Source organism: Lissotriton helveticus, chromosome 8, assembly GCF_964261635.1.
Source record: "Lissotriton helveticus chromosome 8, aLisHel1.1, whole genome shotgun sequence".
Lineage (NCBI taxonomy): Eukaryota > Metazoa > Chordata > Amphibia > Caudata > Salamandridae > Lissotriton > Lissotriton helveticus.
Window position 1 is genome coordinate 398,332,982 of NC_136069.1, and position 15,477 is coordinate 398,348,458.

The following is a 15,477-nucleotide window of genomic DNA, read 5'->3' on the forward strand; positions in this document are numbered from 1 at the left end:
AGGACCCATTGATCTGAGGTGATCCTTTGCCACTCTGGGAGTAACTCCAGCCATATTCCCACAACAGGTGTTGTGTGGTCAGGGGTAAGGGAGAGAGAGCTGCTCCCTTAATTGCACCCACTCTGCCCTTTTAGAGCTGTTACCCCAATAGGCTCTCTTGGAGTATACCCGGGAGTATTGCTATTGTTTCTACTACATTTAATTGGAGGTGGAAGCATCTGGAAAGGAGTGGATTTTAACATGCCCTTGAGATTGGGGAGGTATTGGATGGAATGCTGGGTGTTGGAAAGCTTTTCGATGAGGAAACTCCCCTCCTCAAGGATTATGTATAAGTCAACCTTGTAAAAGGTGGCCGTCCTGTGAATAACCTGTTGTAGGGAGGAAATATCCTGTTGTAGGGAGGGATGGCTTTGAAGGCTATAAATCAGAGTAATTGTCCCCAGTGGGGATGACATTATAGTTGTCCCACAGATCATCCGTAGTATCAGGCGGGTATAGAGCCTCATAATGGTCCAAAGCATATGAAGGGCTAACCTCCCACAGGGTGAATGTGGAGAGACCTAGTGTAACAAAGTGATGGAGGTGCTCTATGTGGTTTTGATGGAGGGGGTGGAGGAAGAGACAGTGATTATGGAGGAAGAGGGGAAGGAGAAGGGAAATGAGTAGGTAGAGGACTGGTGCCCCTGTCCTGATATTTCTATTGTTGTTCTTCAAAGGTGAGATTTCTATTTTTGGCAAGAGTGTCTTGCAGTTCTGGCTACAGTTTGGCTGAAATTCTGTCCTTTCTGTTGGGCATCTAACTCTTCCTTGATGCACTGCAGAATAGGCTAATCACACTCCTCAGGGTCTACACAGGAATGGTCTTCTGATGGTTGAGTCGATGTCAAGGGAGTGTTCTGCTTCAATGGATGTTTATGCTAGGAAGAGGCCTTCAGCGTCGAGGGCCATGTAGGCATTGAGGGAATTGCTGGCATCGAAGAAGCCATGGTTTTGTGCTGCTGTTTCAGCACTGGCACTGAATTCGGAGTCAGCTCCAAAACCCTGGGGTGGTGCCCGCCATGGCTGAAAGGCAGTGGTGGTCTGGAAGGCTATTGGGGTGGTTGTGGGCTCAATGCCTTACTGCAAAGGGAGTGATGTTCAGCCCGTGAATGAGGGCGATGGGTAGCAGGTTAGGAAACCACACTTATTCTCAATGTCTCCTGGGGATGGGCTGGCTAGGGCTGGTTGTTGGTCTCGGAGCCCAAGGGTGAACTCACCTCGGGGCTGAAGCGAAATGGGTAGTTACCTGAAGGGCTGGCTTCCGGCTCCTCTTCTACATCCTCGCTAAATATGTCTAGATTGTCATCATCTGTCAATGAGCTATTTTGAGTCGAGTCAGTGGCTGATTGCGTCGGTACCTGAGGCTCTTTTGGGACCAGAAGGCAAAACAAGCGAAACAGGAGATCTTGTTGTCGACCAGCAATAGACAAACAGAGCAGACCTGGTGGTGCTCTGTGCCCAGGTACTTTGAATGACACTCTGGACGGTGCAGAAAGTGAGTCCTTCCCATTACGGTGTCTGCATTCTCATGGACAAAGTCTGATGAAAAGGCCCCAGAAGGGGTGAGAAGTAGAAATGACAGAACCATGACAGAGATAAACTGAATACAAAAAAACTACTCCAGTAGTGGAAGACCCGAAAGCCTCCAAACATGATCACCACATGAAATTGACCCAGAGCTCCAGTGAGGCATGTCTTAACCCGATGGCAGAAGAAATCAATCGAACAATGAACCCCCATGCCCAAGTGCATTACCAACTGTAGGAGGAGTCACTATACAGTGTGACTCGAAAGATTTCTTTGAAGAAAAGCAAGTTGCACACATCCGAGCCCAACACTAGATGCCAGGAGTATGCAGAGCATGTGTACAAAGAGCTGCACATGCCATTAACAGTAAATTACAAATGAACATTCTGTTCCTCTTTATATCACTTTAATGATGCAAACTGGTGCAAATTGTTAGTAAATCTGCTGCTACCTGTCTGCCTCAGCTATGACCAGAGCAGGCAAGGACCTGGTGGACAAGTTGAATTTTATGGCATGACACGGAGGCCAACATTATGCAAATTCTCCTTTATTGCCACAGCTCAGCAGTAACAATGGAGAGAATAAAGAACTAAAACCAACATTCTAATACAGTATAAAGTGCATGAGCACACATCCATCTTCATTCTTTGTTGCTGCTGCTCACAGAGATATGTATGTAAATGTAAATGTAGTTGAGCTTATATAGCGCACAGCTACCCGCAGTGGGTTTCCCGGCGCTTGCTTAGGGAACCCTTCCTGGTATTCCCCTGTGAGATAGCGGGGTATCCACAAGGTGAAAGTCAGGTATCCCGCCGCGAGGGGCCGTTGTGGAGATTAAGCAAGCTATTGCCCAGAGTCGCAGAGTGTGAACCCGTGAGTTGAGGAGGCACCGGGGTGAGAATTATCGAGTCCGTGGAATTTTTAGCCCTAGACCCGCCGAGGCGGGGAATTGAACCCTGGTCCAGGACCGATCTCACCTTCCGGGTCTGCTGCCTCTAACCCCAGAGCCACACTTCTCCACAAATAAGTACCCTCATTTCATTCGTGCTTACTTTGTGATATTTATATGGGATTTTAAATGTTTCCTTGCGACTGATGCTTGTACTTGTTAAGGTCTCGCATGACTGGGTCCTATTGACCCAACCAAACATTTATTTTTTCTCATAAATAGAGGATAATGAATGTTTGTTTCTGTCCTTTGTCCCTTTGGAGACTCCCTCGCGAGAGCGTTACCTACTTTTCTCTACTCCCACTTCTGGGCCTTTATCTGCTCTTGACCCCTCCTGGGGCCCCCGTCATACCTAAACTGGGTCTGTGCTCTCTTGCATTGTGAATACTTTCACTTGTTTGGTTGCCATGGGACTCCCTCTCGTTTGCAGTCCCACCCCTCTCCCACGTTCTTTTGCCTTCTTTCGTAGGCTTTCAGCTTTTCCCCTCACGCGTCTTATAAAAGTATAAGAGGCAGACTCAGGCTCTTACCATTGCCCGGCAACGCTGTCCACGTATGCCGGGCCTGCGGGCTGATGCACCCGCTCTCGTCCACGTACCTCTGCCTTAGCGAGCCAAATTTGAGAATCCAATTCCCTGGGCTCTCCTGCAACTAAGGATACTTTCTTCCCTTCATGGTGCAATCTTTTACCTACCTATTCATTACATACCCTACAATGTCTTTTAACCCTGAATCCAACCTTGAGGGTAAGCTTGAGTCTATGGTTTCTAAGGCCATGGACAAAGCCATGGATTCTTTTAATGAGAAGATTAGCAAAACATTTGAAATGTTGCAGAGGGCATGGCCCTCTACTAGTACTGCACATTCTTTGGGCGCAAAAGAAAAGGGCAGCTAAGGCCCCAACGAAAAGAACCGCAATTGATCCCCCTACAGTCACGACCAAGTGGTCTAAGAGAAGTGGGAAGACACATGACTCACACTTTTCAAGCGGTGACCAGACCGGTGCCTCGGGCACCACGGAAGGGCGGCAGTCAAACTCTGAACCCCCTAACCACATTGAGACTGATGAGGAGGATGAGGCAGAAATTCATATCCCCTGCTCATCAGATTTTGACTCGGAAGATGAAAGTCTAGGGGACAAAGCTTTGGGAAGCTCGGAAGAAGCAAGTAACGCCTCAGGATCAAAAATGGAGTTTACTGAACCCTTCGGTGAATTTATGTTCAATCCCCTTCTTATCAAGCACCCTCTGTCTCCAGAGTGATTCCCCTCCCAGCATGTTGCGGATTACGTCAGCTTCTGGCTGAGATGAGAAATCCCTAAGGAGGTCAGATCAAGACTAAGATCTGAGTGCCAACGCCCATCCCTTCCGGATAAGGTCGCTATGACCCCTGAACTAGACCCTAAGGTCATGGCCTTTATTGCCAAGGGTGCCAAGGACCCTAGAAAAGGGATTGATAAAAGCCTCAGATCGTGTCAAGATCGCATTTTGGACACAATTGGTCCACTAACAAACAATTTCGAGATAGCTGAGAATGCCTACGTTGGTGGCATACCTGTAGACCCTAAAGAGTTGCGTCAGTGGGTCCAGAGGACCATCTGCCTGATTGGAAATGCTAGTACTGCTATTGCCAATGAACGTCGTAAAGGGATTCTTCTTAAAATTGACCTGAAACTGATTGAACTCGCAAATAAGGATGGTGCCCCTCTTCTCAAGGTCTCCTCTTTGGGGAGGATTTCATTTGAGATATGGCCAAGTATGTGGGGGCCTTCAGTTCTATCCAGACGTCGCAACGCAACATAAAGAAAATGTTTTTTCAGGATAACATTTTTGGAAGGGCCGAGTGAACGCGGGGTCTGTTTCCCGGTCATGGACAATCATCCTCTAGACCCTTTCAGGGACGTACCTCCAGATTCCAACAGTCTTCGTTTTATGAGGGACAGTCCTTCTTCCCGCAGAGACAGAGAAACTGTTCAAGGCCATTCCTGGGTAAAAGAAGAAACAGAGGTTTCTCCACAGGTTAGAATCTTCAAAGACCCTTTAGATACCCCTGTAAAGGTGGGAGGAAGACTAACCCTTTTCTCTGGGAACTGGACCATGGTAACTCAAGACCCATGGGTTCTAGAAACTGTCAGGGGTTACAAAATAGAGTTTGTAGATCTCCACTTCCAAACCGAACTTCCTTGAGAGATAATCTTTTCTCACAAACAGAGGAAATTAGTCTCCCAAGAAGTCCAAAAGTGCAATTAGGGAGAGCTCACGAAAAGGTTTTGTAAGCAACATATTCCTGGTCGAAGAGAAAGACAAAGGGCAAAGACAAGTGATAAATCTGAGAAGCTTGAACCTTCAGTTCATTTGGGACGGGAAACTATGGGAATTCTGGACCCTTCCCTTCGGGCTTTCTTTGGCCCCTTGGTGTTTCACCAAGGTACTTCGTCCGGTGGTTGCTTGGTTAAGTGAAAGGGGCGTGAGATTAATTATCTACCTGGATGATATCCTTATTATGGGTCAGTCCAAGACGACGGTGGCTCGCCACACGGATCTTGCCATCCGCCTCCTTCAACATTTAGGCTTCGTGATAAACAAGAAGAAATCCTGCACAATTCCAAGTCATGAAACAGAGTTTCTGGGATTTATGGTCAACACCCTGAATGCAGAGTTGAAATTACCAAGGGAAAAGATAAAGAAGCTCCGAAAGGAACTCAGAAAGGTGCTGTCATTAATATGTTCCGTTGAAACTGTTGGCGAGAATCCTGGGTCTTCTCTCTTCAACCATCCAGGCAATTTTTCCAGGCCCCCTACACTACAGGGCTCTTCAGAGACTGAAAGCGAAAGCTCTCAAAACCAGTCTCTCCTACTCACAACTGATTTCCCTAGATCAGGATTCAAAGAGGGAATTAACTTGGTGGCTCAAGAATGCAGAAGCCTGGAATGGCAGGGCCATCTTCGGAGAATCCCCAGATTTAATAATAGAGTCGGATGTGAGCTTAGAAGGATGGGGCGCTACATGTGGCGACACATCGATAGGGATAGGAGGACGTTGGACTCAGGACGAAAAGAATCTCCACATCAATTGCTTGGAACTCCTGGCAGATTCTTTTGCAGTACAGAGCTTCACTCAAAATTCCATGAAATGCTGCATTATGCTGCGCATGGACAATGTCTCTACAGTGAAGTATGTCAACAAGATGGAGGACCACGATCCAAGGGTCTTACAGAAGTAGCGTAAGGATTCTGGGACTATTGGTTGAACAAGGGACTCTCTGTTACTGCAGAACATATTCCTGGTTTGAACAATGACGTAGCGGATTAGTTCTCGAGAAATTTCAGGAATTCCAGCAACTGGAAGTTGGACAAGAAGGTTTTCTTGGCAATTCAAAACAGATGGGGTCCCTTCGGAACGGATCTTTTCGCGGACCGGTTGAACACGCAATTGAAAAGCTTCTTCAGCTTGAAACCAGATCCTCAGGCTTCCGGGGTGGATGCCTTGCTCCAGGACTCAAGGGGGTTGAAGTCATATGCCTTCCCGCCGTTTGTCATGCTTCCACGCCTTCTCCTACATGCCCATCGTTACGCACAGGACTTGGTAGTAATATCTCTTCTTTGGAGGTCGCAATCATGGTTCCCATCCATTATAGAGATGTCCGTAGACTTTCCAATTCTCATTCCACCTTTCAGGGAAATTCTTGCGGGTCCAGAGGGCGAATCTCACCCTTCCATAGACCAAGGACTTCTGGTTCTGACGGCATGGAGGATTTCAGGCGTCAATGGAAAATTCCTGGACTTTCGCAGAATGCTTTCCAACTTATTTCTGAATTCTGGGCACCGGGACCTAGGAAAGCATATTGACTGGCGTGGAATAAATGGGTTCGCTGGTGTATTCAACAACACTACGATCCCGTTTCAACTGATTTAGTTCACGTAGTTAATTTTTTATCAGAACTTTTTGCTTCAGGGCTATCCTACAGGACAGTTAATGTATATAGATCAGCCTTAGCCGCGGGGTCATTCCCTAATTGATGGTGTCTCGTGGGACAAAACCTTATGACAAAGAAAATTATGAGAAGATTGAGGGTTTTTAATCCTCCAACTCCCATATATATTGCTTTATGGGACGTAAGAAATGTTTTACAACTCTTGTCCTCCTGGGGTCACATGCTAACATTTGCCTTAAGCTAATCTCTTTCGAGGCTTACTGTCCTACTTGTTTATTCTCTTTTATACAAACCTCTGATGTTAAGGCCTTGGACATTACTTCCAGAGCTTATCAGCCTGAAGGAGTTTGTTTTTATCTTAAGAAAAGAACTAAGACTATGTTGTCTTCTATCTTCTACCCTTCTTTCTCTCTGAATGAAGATTTATGTGTTGTCCAGTGTCTTAAAGAGTATGAAAACAGAACTGCCCCCTTGAGAGGGGATGAGAGACAACTTCTGATCTCCCACAGATTCCCTCATAAAGCGGTCTCATCTCCCATACTTGCAGGATGGGTGAAATTAGTGATGAGTGAAAGTGGTGTGAATGTTTCTATTTTTGATGCTCACTCCCTCAGAGGTGCCTCGGCTTCAAAAGCCTTTATGTTGGGTGGAGGCCTCCAAGATATTCTTAGAGCTGCTGACTAGTCGAATGAGAGTATGTTTAACATTTTTTATTTCAGACCAATCAATAATGTGATTGATAATGTGCTTAATTCACTTTGAACTTGCATAATGTTGATCTCCTTGTCATGCCATAAAATTTAAATTGTTCACAGCCTGGTGGGCAGAAAATCTGAATTTCATTAAAGACACAGAGGCTAAGATTATCCCACCTCTTATCCTCCCCTGGGTTTGCTCTTTGACCTTATTATGTCTCATTTTTCTTTCAGAAATATCCTCCTTGGGGTTCCATTTACTTTAAGTAGTTTCTTCATGACATTTCAAGCTATTTTTCCTTGTTCGCAGCATCAATTTAACAAAGAAGGAAGATGGATGTGTGATCATGCACTTTATACTGTATTAGAATGTTGGTTTGAGTTCTTTATTCTCTTCATTGTTACTGCTGAGCTGTGTCAATAAAGGAGAATTTGCATAATCTTAGCCTCAGTGTCTTTAATAAAATCCAGATTTTCTGCCCACCAGGCTGTGAAAAATCTAATTTTTGCTATTATGATCATTTTGATCTGTCTCTGGTGACATGCTGATTCAAAACCTGAGCAAAGTGAGGACCAACTGAAGTAGAAAACAAGTTGAGCGATGGGGAGGAGAGAAAAAGTCTCTGTATATGTCAGCATGTTTTCTTTACAGTGATTATGAGCCTATGTGGCTATTTGAATAAATGGATGTGTATGTGTGCGTTGGTGTGCATGTGCATATGCAAAGGGGGTTGTCCCCTGGATCCTAGATGGCAGAGACACTGCCACTCACAAGAAGCTCTGTACAAAGGGTTTGAGTTGGCCATAAGAATCCATTGGATTGTAATGCCCTGAATGAGTTCTCTTCAGGACCATTCCATTTCACGATAATTCCCTCAAAGTTTAACATATAGTCATTTTCGCCAGAAAAAATGTCATCTAGACCTACTCCGTACAAGGAATTAAACAACAAACTTTGCATTAGGCATCTAAGATAGTACATATTACACCATTGTTGGTCTCAAGATACCTTTACCTTTAGATACACCAGATGTCACATCTAAAGGTGGTAACAATAGTCTTAGTAAGGCAGAAAAAGCAGAGCACAAAACTCTGGGCACCATGCACTTATCATAATGATCTAGATAACCCATCTAAAACTTTTAGTTTTGACTGGACTAAAAAGCTCAAGACTTGGCAGCAAAAAAGGAATGCAATACTACTGTGGAGGCATTCAGAATGGTATCCAGTATGACACATGACACCTGAAAATAGGTTTGATGTGACCTGCAGAACAACCCACAATATTATACATACTGTTTCCAGATTTGAACACACTGTAATGAAGATAGCCTTCAAACGATGACAGAGAACCTCAGATGTGTCTCTCCAGAACTTTACACATTACACCAGATATGCCTTCCAGAACTAGACAAATAATACAGGTGGAGTTCCTCGGGCTTGAGACAATACAACAGGGGTGATCTACAGGGCTGACCCCAATAAACTTGACAACTCCTCTAGACCTGGGACAAGGTGCAGGAGAAGAGTACTAACTGGACACAATGTCACAGAACTAACCTACTTGAATGAATGCATACTTTGTTATGTGGTCTCCAGATCTGAACACAATGCACCATTGACAGCCTCCACAACTGGACATATTATACCACCTGGTGAATGCAGAATCCAACAAAAACACTTGTTATATGATATCTATAATTGGACACATAACTGCCAGATGGGCCTTTGAAATAAGTTACGTTGTTGTTGGTGAGAAACCTGGCTAAATACTGTAGATTGGATACAATATTTCAATTGTAGTCTTGAGAAGTGGGCATAAAACAGCAGATCTCCCTTTGAAAGACTGCAGGTGAATATTAAAAAATGAACATGAAGATTCAAATGTATCATTGAGCAGTTGAAAACAATACTTCATTTGTGAGCAACAGAATATATCAACGTACACCATCGAGGAACTCCACAACTAAATATGATACCCCTGTAAATGAGTCCTTATTTGTGTCCTTAAATATCAGAATATTGCCTCTTGGGTCAAACACAATATTCCAGAGTTCACCCTCAGAAACAAACACAACACACTAGAGGAAACCCCAGAACCCAACATATTATGTTACAGATGGTCTTTAGAACTAGACACAGTATTCCATATGTAGCCTCCCCCACTGAGCACAATGCTAAATGGACCTGAATCATAAAGGTATTTGTGTGCATAAGTTGAACATTTCTAAAACATGAACTTTCACTAGTAAATGTGTTTCCTTCATGGTGTGAACAAATGTTATCTCCTGTTTCTAGCTATCCAGGACAGAATTTCTTTTGAAGGAGGCAAATAAAACATGGGTTTTCTGTATTCCTATATGTTTTAGCAGTCTTGAGAAGGACAGGGGTTAATCGGTTTTATATGACGGGGTGTGGAGAAAATGATTTTCTAGGTATGTAAAAAGGACTTCTCTATTTGGAAAAAAAAATCCTTGTGGAGAAAAAAATAGCAACGCAATTGCACTTGGGTGGTATGCTTAAGTAAGGATTACATTCCACATACTACATGGAAGCATGTGAGAGGACTTTCCTATAGGACTGCTATGAAATTCACAAAAGAATATCAAAAACTGAGAGTAACACAGCTTCCCATAAGCATGCCTGAAATCCTTTGTAAATTACAAAAAAGTTGAAAAAGACTTGAGGAATTATGTGGCATATTATCAAGCCTAGGCGATAAAATTATCACGCTTTATCGGCCGTTTTCGACCGATAAAGCGGCGATAATTTTATCGCCCAGGCTTGATAATATGCCCCAATGTCTTTAGTTTTATAACTGGGCTCCTAATAAGAACTTGCCAAACGGTATGTGCAAGCTAAACTGGTAAACCACCATGCTGTTCTGCTGATTAAGGTTTTCCCTCTGCAATCTATCAACTTTCTTGGTCTCTCCATTGCATCATGTACACACTTTGATGGCAAATCTTCTGAGAACGACAAACATCTCAAGAACACGGACTTGTCAGTAACCTCTGTATGAAAAACACCCACTAACTAAATTGAGGATAAAAGATGCACAAGGTGCAGCAGATTTCTCTTCATCTCTTTCTGCGCCAGCATTCAAGGTTGTGCTCCAGATGATAAGGCGATTTGATTATTAAAGAACACAGCTTGTGTTCGAATGTGATACGATACATTTCATCTCATCTAAAAAAAAAATATTTTTGACTTGCAAATTCTTCTGTGAGAGCTCTTAAGGTATAGCTCGACAATTAATCACGTTACCTTCGGCAGACTTCTTGTCTCCAACAATCCTTTCAAGAACACCTCGTGGAAGTCTTTCAAAGGCATCATCAGTTGGCGCAAAAAGTGTGAAGTGGCCAGGTTGGCCAAGAGTATCAAGCACTTCAGAAGCAATGGCAGCCGCCTAGAAAAGATTTACAAAGTAGAAAGATGAAATGTATTTTACAAATAGATACCAAACTGATTACAGTCCTGTTGCCATTCGCCAACACCAACTATGCTAGATGGAACGTGGCCTTTAGGCAAATATGAAAACATGTTCGCAATGACACATGCAGTTCAAATGAAACAGTGGAGTACACAATCAGAAATAGTTACTTTGAAAAATCAAGCGTCAAAAGCAGAAACAAGATAAACTCTGTTGGTAATTACATATGTTAGAACTGTTAGAACTGTTAATTGTCCAGTGATGTACATGACATATTTTTGACAAGTCTGGGGCATTTTATCAAGGTCGGCATTAAAAATTATCGCCGGTTTAGTGGCAGAAAATTGAGAGTAGGTTGATATATCATGTTTCGTACCTAGGAAATTGTAATGATAAACTCCCTTTAATGGTAAAGTCAGATTTTTCATTGCAATTTTGAAAATGCCACTATTAGAAAGCTGCAAAAACAACAGGTGATGGACAGAATGCAGAACAATGTCATACATTCACCCCAGTACAGAGATCTGGGCCTAAATCCATTGTCCATCACCACCCCCTTTTGTACCGCTTTGGCCGCCATAAGTGTGGCAGGGTATGCTCAGACGTGAGTCCCTTGCTCATTTTGCCACTGGATTCAAGCAAGCCGGGCTGAAGACGGCTGTAATGCCAGAAACCGGTCCTCGGAAGCTTGTTTCCGGTCCAGGGAAGGCATGGCTTGGCAGTTCGGGCTGGACTGTTCCCATGAGGCACAGGGTCAGACTGATTTGCATATAGCCATGTCTGAACTGGGGTGGCAGAGTGGGCTAAAGAACGGTGATGGATCAAACCCAGATCTTTCGACTGAGTGTGAGTGTTTGATTGGTTCAGATGCTCCGTCCATCACCACCCCCTTTTGTACTATTAGAAAGCTGGCATTTTCCTGCCCTTAGCCCTTTTCTGCCAGCAGCCTGGCTTGGGTCATATGACTGTGCATAGCTGACAGTTAGGCTTTGTGAATTCCTTCCAGATAGTCACACAATAGATTTACTGGAGGTGCATCGCCGGTCGAATTGACTTCGTGGCTTCTCCCGCTGCATTCTTCTCTGCGGCAAAAAATTTAATTCAGTGGTCCTTTGCCAAAGGGGTATCCTTCCTGGTGGAACTGTCTCCGCCTACAGCCTTCTGCTTCATCCTGCTGGAGTGTTTTGACTTCCATTGCGGGGACTAAGTCTGAATGTAGAAATCTTCACTGCAGCTTTGACCCAAGGCCATCTAACGACATCGCCTCCTCCTCAGAAACTTCTTGCAGCCTGCCATGCTGAACTTTACCTTCTCAGACATTTTTTTCAGAATTTTTTTCTAAGTCCAAACGTAAGAGCTGACCAGGCCCAATCCACTTTTGCATCAGAACCGCGCTCCATGGTGGTTGGCCTTCACTTTTGACTATGTCCGCAGATGGCGCTTTGGTCTTTTGGTTACTATTTTCAACCCTTAAAAATTAATTATACTGATTGCATTCTTGTTATTTATTAAAATGTGCTCTTTTTTCTAAGTTGGTTTGGGATTTTTCTTGCGGTGTGTTTTTACTTTATTATTGTTTGTGTGCTGTACACATAGCCTCTAAGTTATGCCAGGCTGTTTTTTGTGCCAAGCTACCCAGGGTTAAGCATAGGTTAATGTAGTGATTTTTTGTGTTTCACCCTGCAAGTGATTGTGGCTGTTGCTTGACATTGACTCACACCTCAGTCAATGAAAAACCAATTACTCCCAGAGATGCACTCCTCATCCAGTGAGCGAGGCGACCATGGTGATGGTCTCTTACATGACTGGATCTAGAAAGGGCCATCCTTGTAACAGGTTGTTGACATTCCACCACTACAGAACGCAATGCGCATGGCTTCAAATCAACACTAGATCCTCCCACAGACCCTCCTCCTGAGACCACTGTGCTGTTAGCCACTGTTGTAAGGGGTACACGTGTAACCTTGCATGTGGCACTGTTGCAATGCAGGATGCCATCATGCCGAGCAAACACACTGCTTTTCTTAATGTTACCTGTTGATCTGGCTGAAAAAGACGCAGCAGATTTTGAAAGGCGTTGACCCTGGCCAGGCTTTGTTAAGCCATCCCCACCATGGAGCCTAGGGTAGCCCCAAGGAAGGCTTGTACATGGAGGGCCTGAAGGTGAGATTTGCTATATTTAACGTGAAGCCTAGCTTGTGAAGAAGGTCTATGGTTGTTTCCATTTGCACCAGACATTGCTGCTCTATGGTACTCTTGATCAGTCAGTCATTGATGTAAGGGAACATGTGGATGCCAACATGCCTAAGGTGAGTGGCTACCACAGCCAGACATTTGGTGAAGACTCTGGGGTGGTTGTGACTACAAAAGCCAGCACGTTGAATTGAAAATGTTGACGACGCACCAAAAACTACAAAAATCTTCAATGGGCGGGATGGATGGGAATATGGAAGTAGACGTCCTTCAAGTACAGCAGTCATGAAGTAGCCTTGCCGGAACAAAGGTATGACATCCTGAAGATAAACCAGATGGAATGTTCCAACGGGATGTACCTCTTTCTAGGGAATGAGAAAGTACACCCCTCTGTCACAATGTAGTGGAGGCACTGGCTCTACACCCCCTTTGGCAAGTAGTACAAGCACCTTTTATTGGAGCAGAAATTGATGTTCCATGGATAACTTGTGTCTACACAGAGAACTGTTGGGTGGTGTTTGGGTATGTTCTAAACAATACCCCTCTCGTATTGTGTCTAGAACCTACCGATCAGAGGTAATTGCCTCCCATTAGGGCAGGAAATCCTGTGTCTGCTCCTGACAGGTGTTGGATGGTCAGGGGAAAAGAAGAAAGCATCACTGTTTTAGGGCAGTAGCTCCTTTGGGAGCTGCCCCTTTACCTCTACATCTGCCATTGTTCCCTTTATACCATTGCCTGTAGTTACCCCATATTTAAGCTTGTCCTGATGATGATCCTACTACGAGGAAAGGATCGAAATGTTCTCAACAACATAAACAGATCCTTCTATACATAAATTCATTGTACAGCTGAGGGGCTGTATTCCAACTGATTTATTTACAATGCAAATATTGCACTTTTGAGTCACATCTATCACTTTATTTGCCTGAGCACTACTGCATGTCATGTTTGAATCACTGCCCACCGCAACTCTATGTTTTGATCAATGTATTTTTATTGTTTGCTTATTAAAACATTGTTTTGGATTTTCTACATTGACGGCTATTACAACCTAATGTTTTGTTTTTATAGGAACCCCTGTTTTTCTTAAAATAATATACACCCCATGTTCCTGTAAAACCAAGGGTTTCCCTTGTTTTTTTAAACATAGTGTACTGCAAATCTTCAAAGCAGAGTCAACAATGCACCACTTGCAGTGTCCACTATGATTGACAGCTTGCGTCCTCATGCTGTCATGTATATGAGACCAATAGACTAGGCCATAAGAAGAATGATTGTGCAAATGGACTCTGCGACCTATCGTATTGCTCTTAGTTGACTGTTTTTAATTGATTGTTACTTATATCCAGACCCTTTTGTATCAGATATTGCATTGGTGTTTCTAAAGCTTTGTTTATGTATATTGTGAATTGTAACAAAAGCATTGTAATGTAAACGTTACAGGCAGGCAGAGAGGTACAGTGAAAGTGTGACTGTGCAGCCATGGGGTTTTCTATGTAATTATATGATTTGCTGCAGTTGTCACATATTTGATTAATTACTCTATAATTTAAAGATTTTAACTTACGTTTTGAATATACCTGAAATTGATGACATTTTACCCAGCAAAATGAGTTATGCACACTGTATCTCGCTTTGCAAAGTTTAATTGGTCTTCGAGCTGTTGATTGCTGTTTAGGTAGCAAAGTGGTACTAATTACCAGGCAGCATGACAAAAAAAAATCCTGGCATGGTTAATTCCTAATTGTAGATAGTGCCTAATTCTGCAAAGTAGCCTCTTTATGAAATAGTGAATTGAAAGCCGAAAAGCACTGTCCTATCTCTGTTTTGCATTTACTTAAATAATTTGCTACTAGTCAATTTACAGTCCTGGGTGGTTCTTGCTCGTTTGCCATAAAGCCTGGAACTGACACGTCTTTATGAGTTAAATAGTTTGAGAATGTGAAATCACCCTCTGACAATAATATCAATCAGGACCACTGACGTAATTCATGACTTGTACTCACTCTCAGAGATGACAGTTCATCTTCAGATTCAAGGTAATCTTGGATGGTGTTGCCCACTGCAGTAACCACACGATCAATCACGTGAACAACACCATTTGTTGCAATCTGATTTCCATGGATGATCCTGGCACAGTTAACAGTAACAATCTGCAAAAAGTAATAATGAAAAAATTAAAATTGGAAACTAATTAAGCAACGTGGCACATACTGCTGCCCCTAAAATCTTCTAAAGTAAAGGCACATTTACTGTGAAAAAAAATCAATGCTTCAGAACAGATCACAAATGCTACTTTCAAAGGCATTGGTATAAAAAGAGAGCTCAGGAAACTGATTAGCAATCCCTTGGCCATTTGTTAATAAGCAAAACATGTGTCTACTTACATACACAACTGTAAGCCAAATCGACTCAGGCCGTGCCTTGGTGTTATTCTAAAATTATATTTTAGCTCGCTTTGACTAACGAAATATGCTTTATTGTAGGGAAAGAACTTTTTGCTTTATTGTAAAAAACCTATTTGCAACATAAGTGCATGATTGTAAGCGAAAGGAATGAAGCTCAAAATGTATATAGAAATGTTAATATTTGCTGCCCATCCTCAAGTCCTGCTTTCAGTTTCAAGCTATTTCTATTTGACTACCCCATCCATCAATGACACAAATACTAGTATTAAGATGTGACACACAAGAATTTATAGAAGGTG

General features: G+C 43.2%; 1 protein-coding gene across 14 annotated transcripts in view; it reads right to left on the bottom strand.

The window, feature by feature from the left end:
- Nucleotides 1–15,477, bottom strand: part of POSTN (periostin) — a 158,368-nt gene that overhangs the window by 73,484 nt on the left and 69,407 nt on the right. For all 14 annotated transcript variants that reach the window (XM_078657229.1, XM_078657224.1, XM_078657225.1 and 11 more), the window contains exons 6-7: nucleotides 14,777–14,923; nucleotides 10,412–10,553 (exon numbers count right to left, since the gene is read on the bottom strand). In XM_078657229.1, the coding sequence (XP_078513355.1) occupies nucleotides 10,412–10,553; nucleotides 14,777–14,923 (289 nt within the window). The remainder of the gene's footprint in view (nucleotides 1–10,411; nucleotides 10,554–14,776; nucleotides 14,924–15,477) is intronic.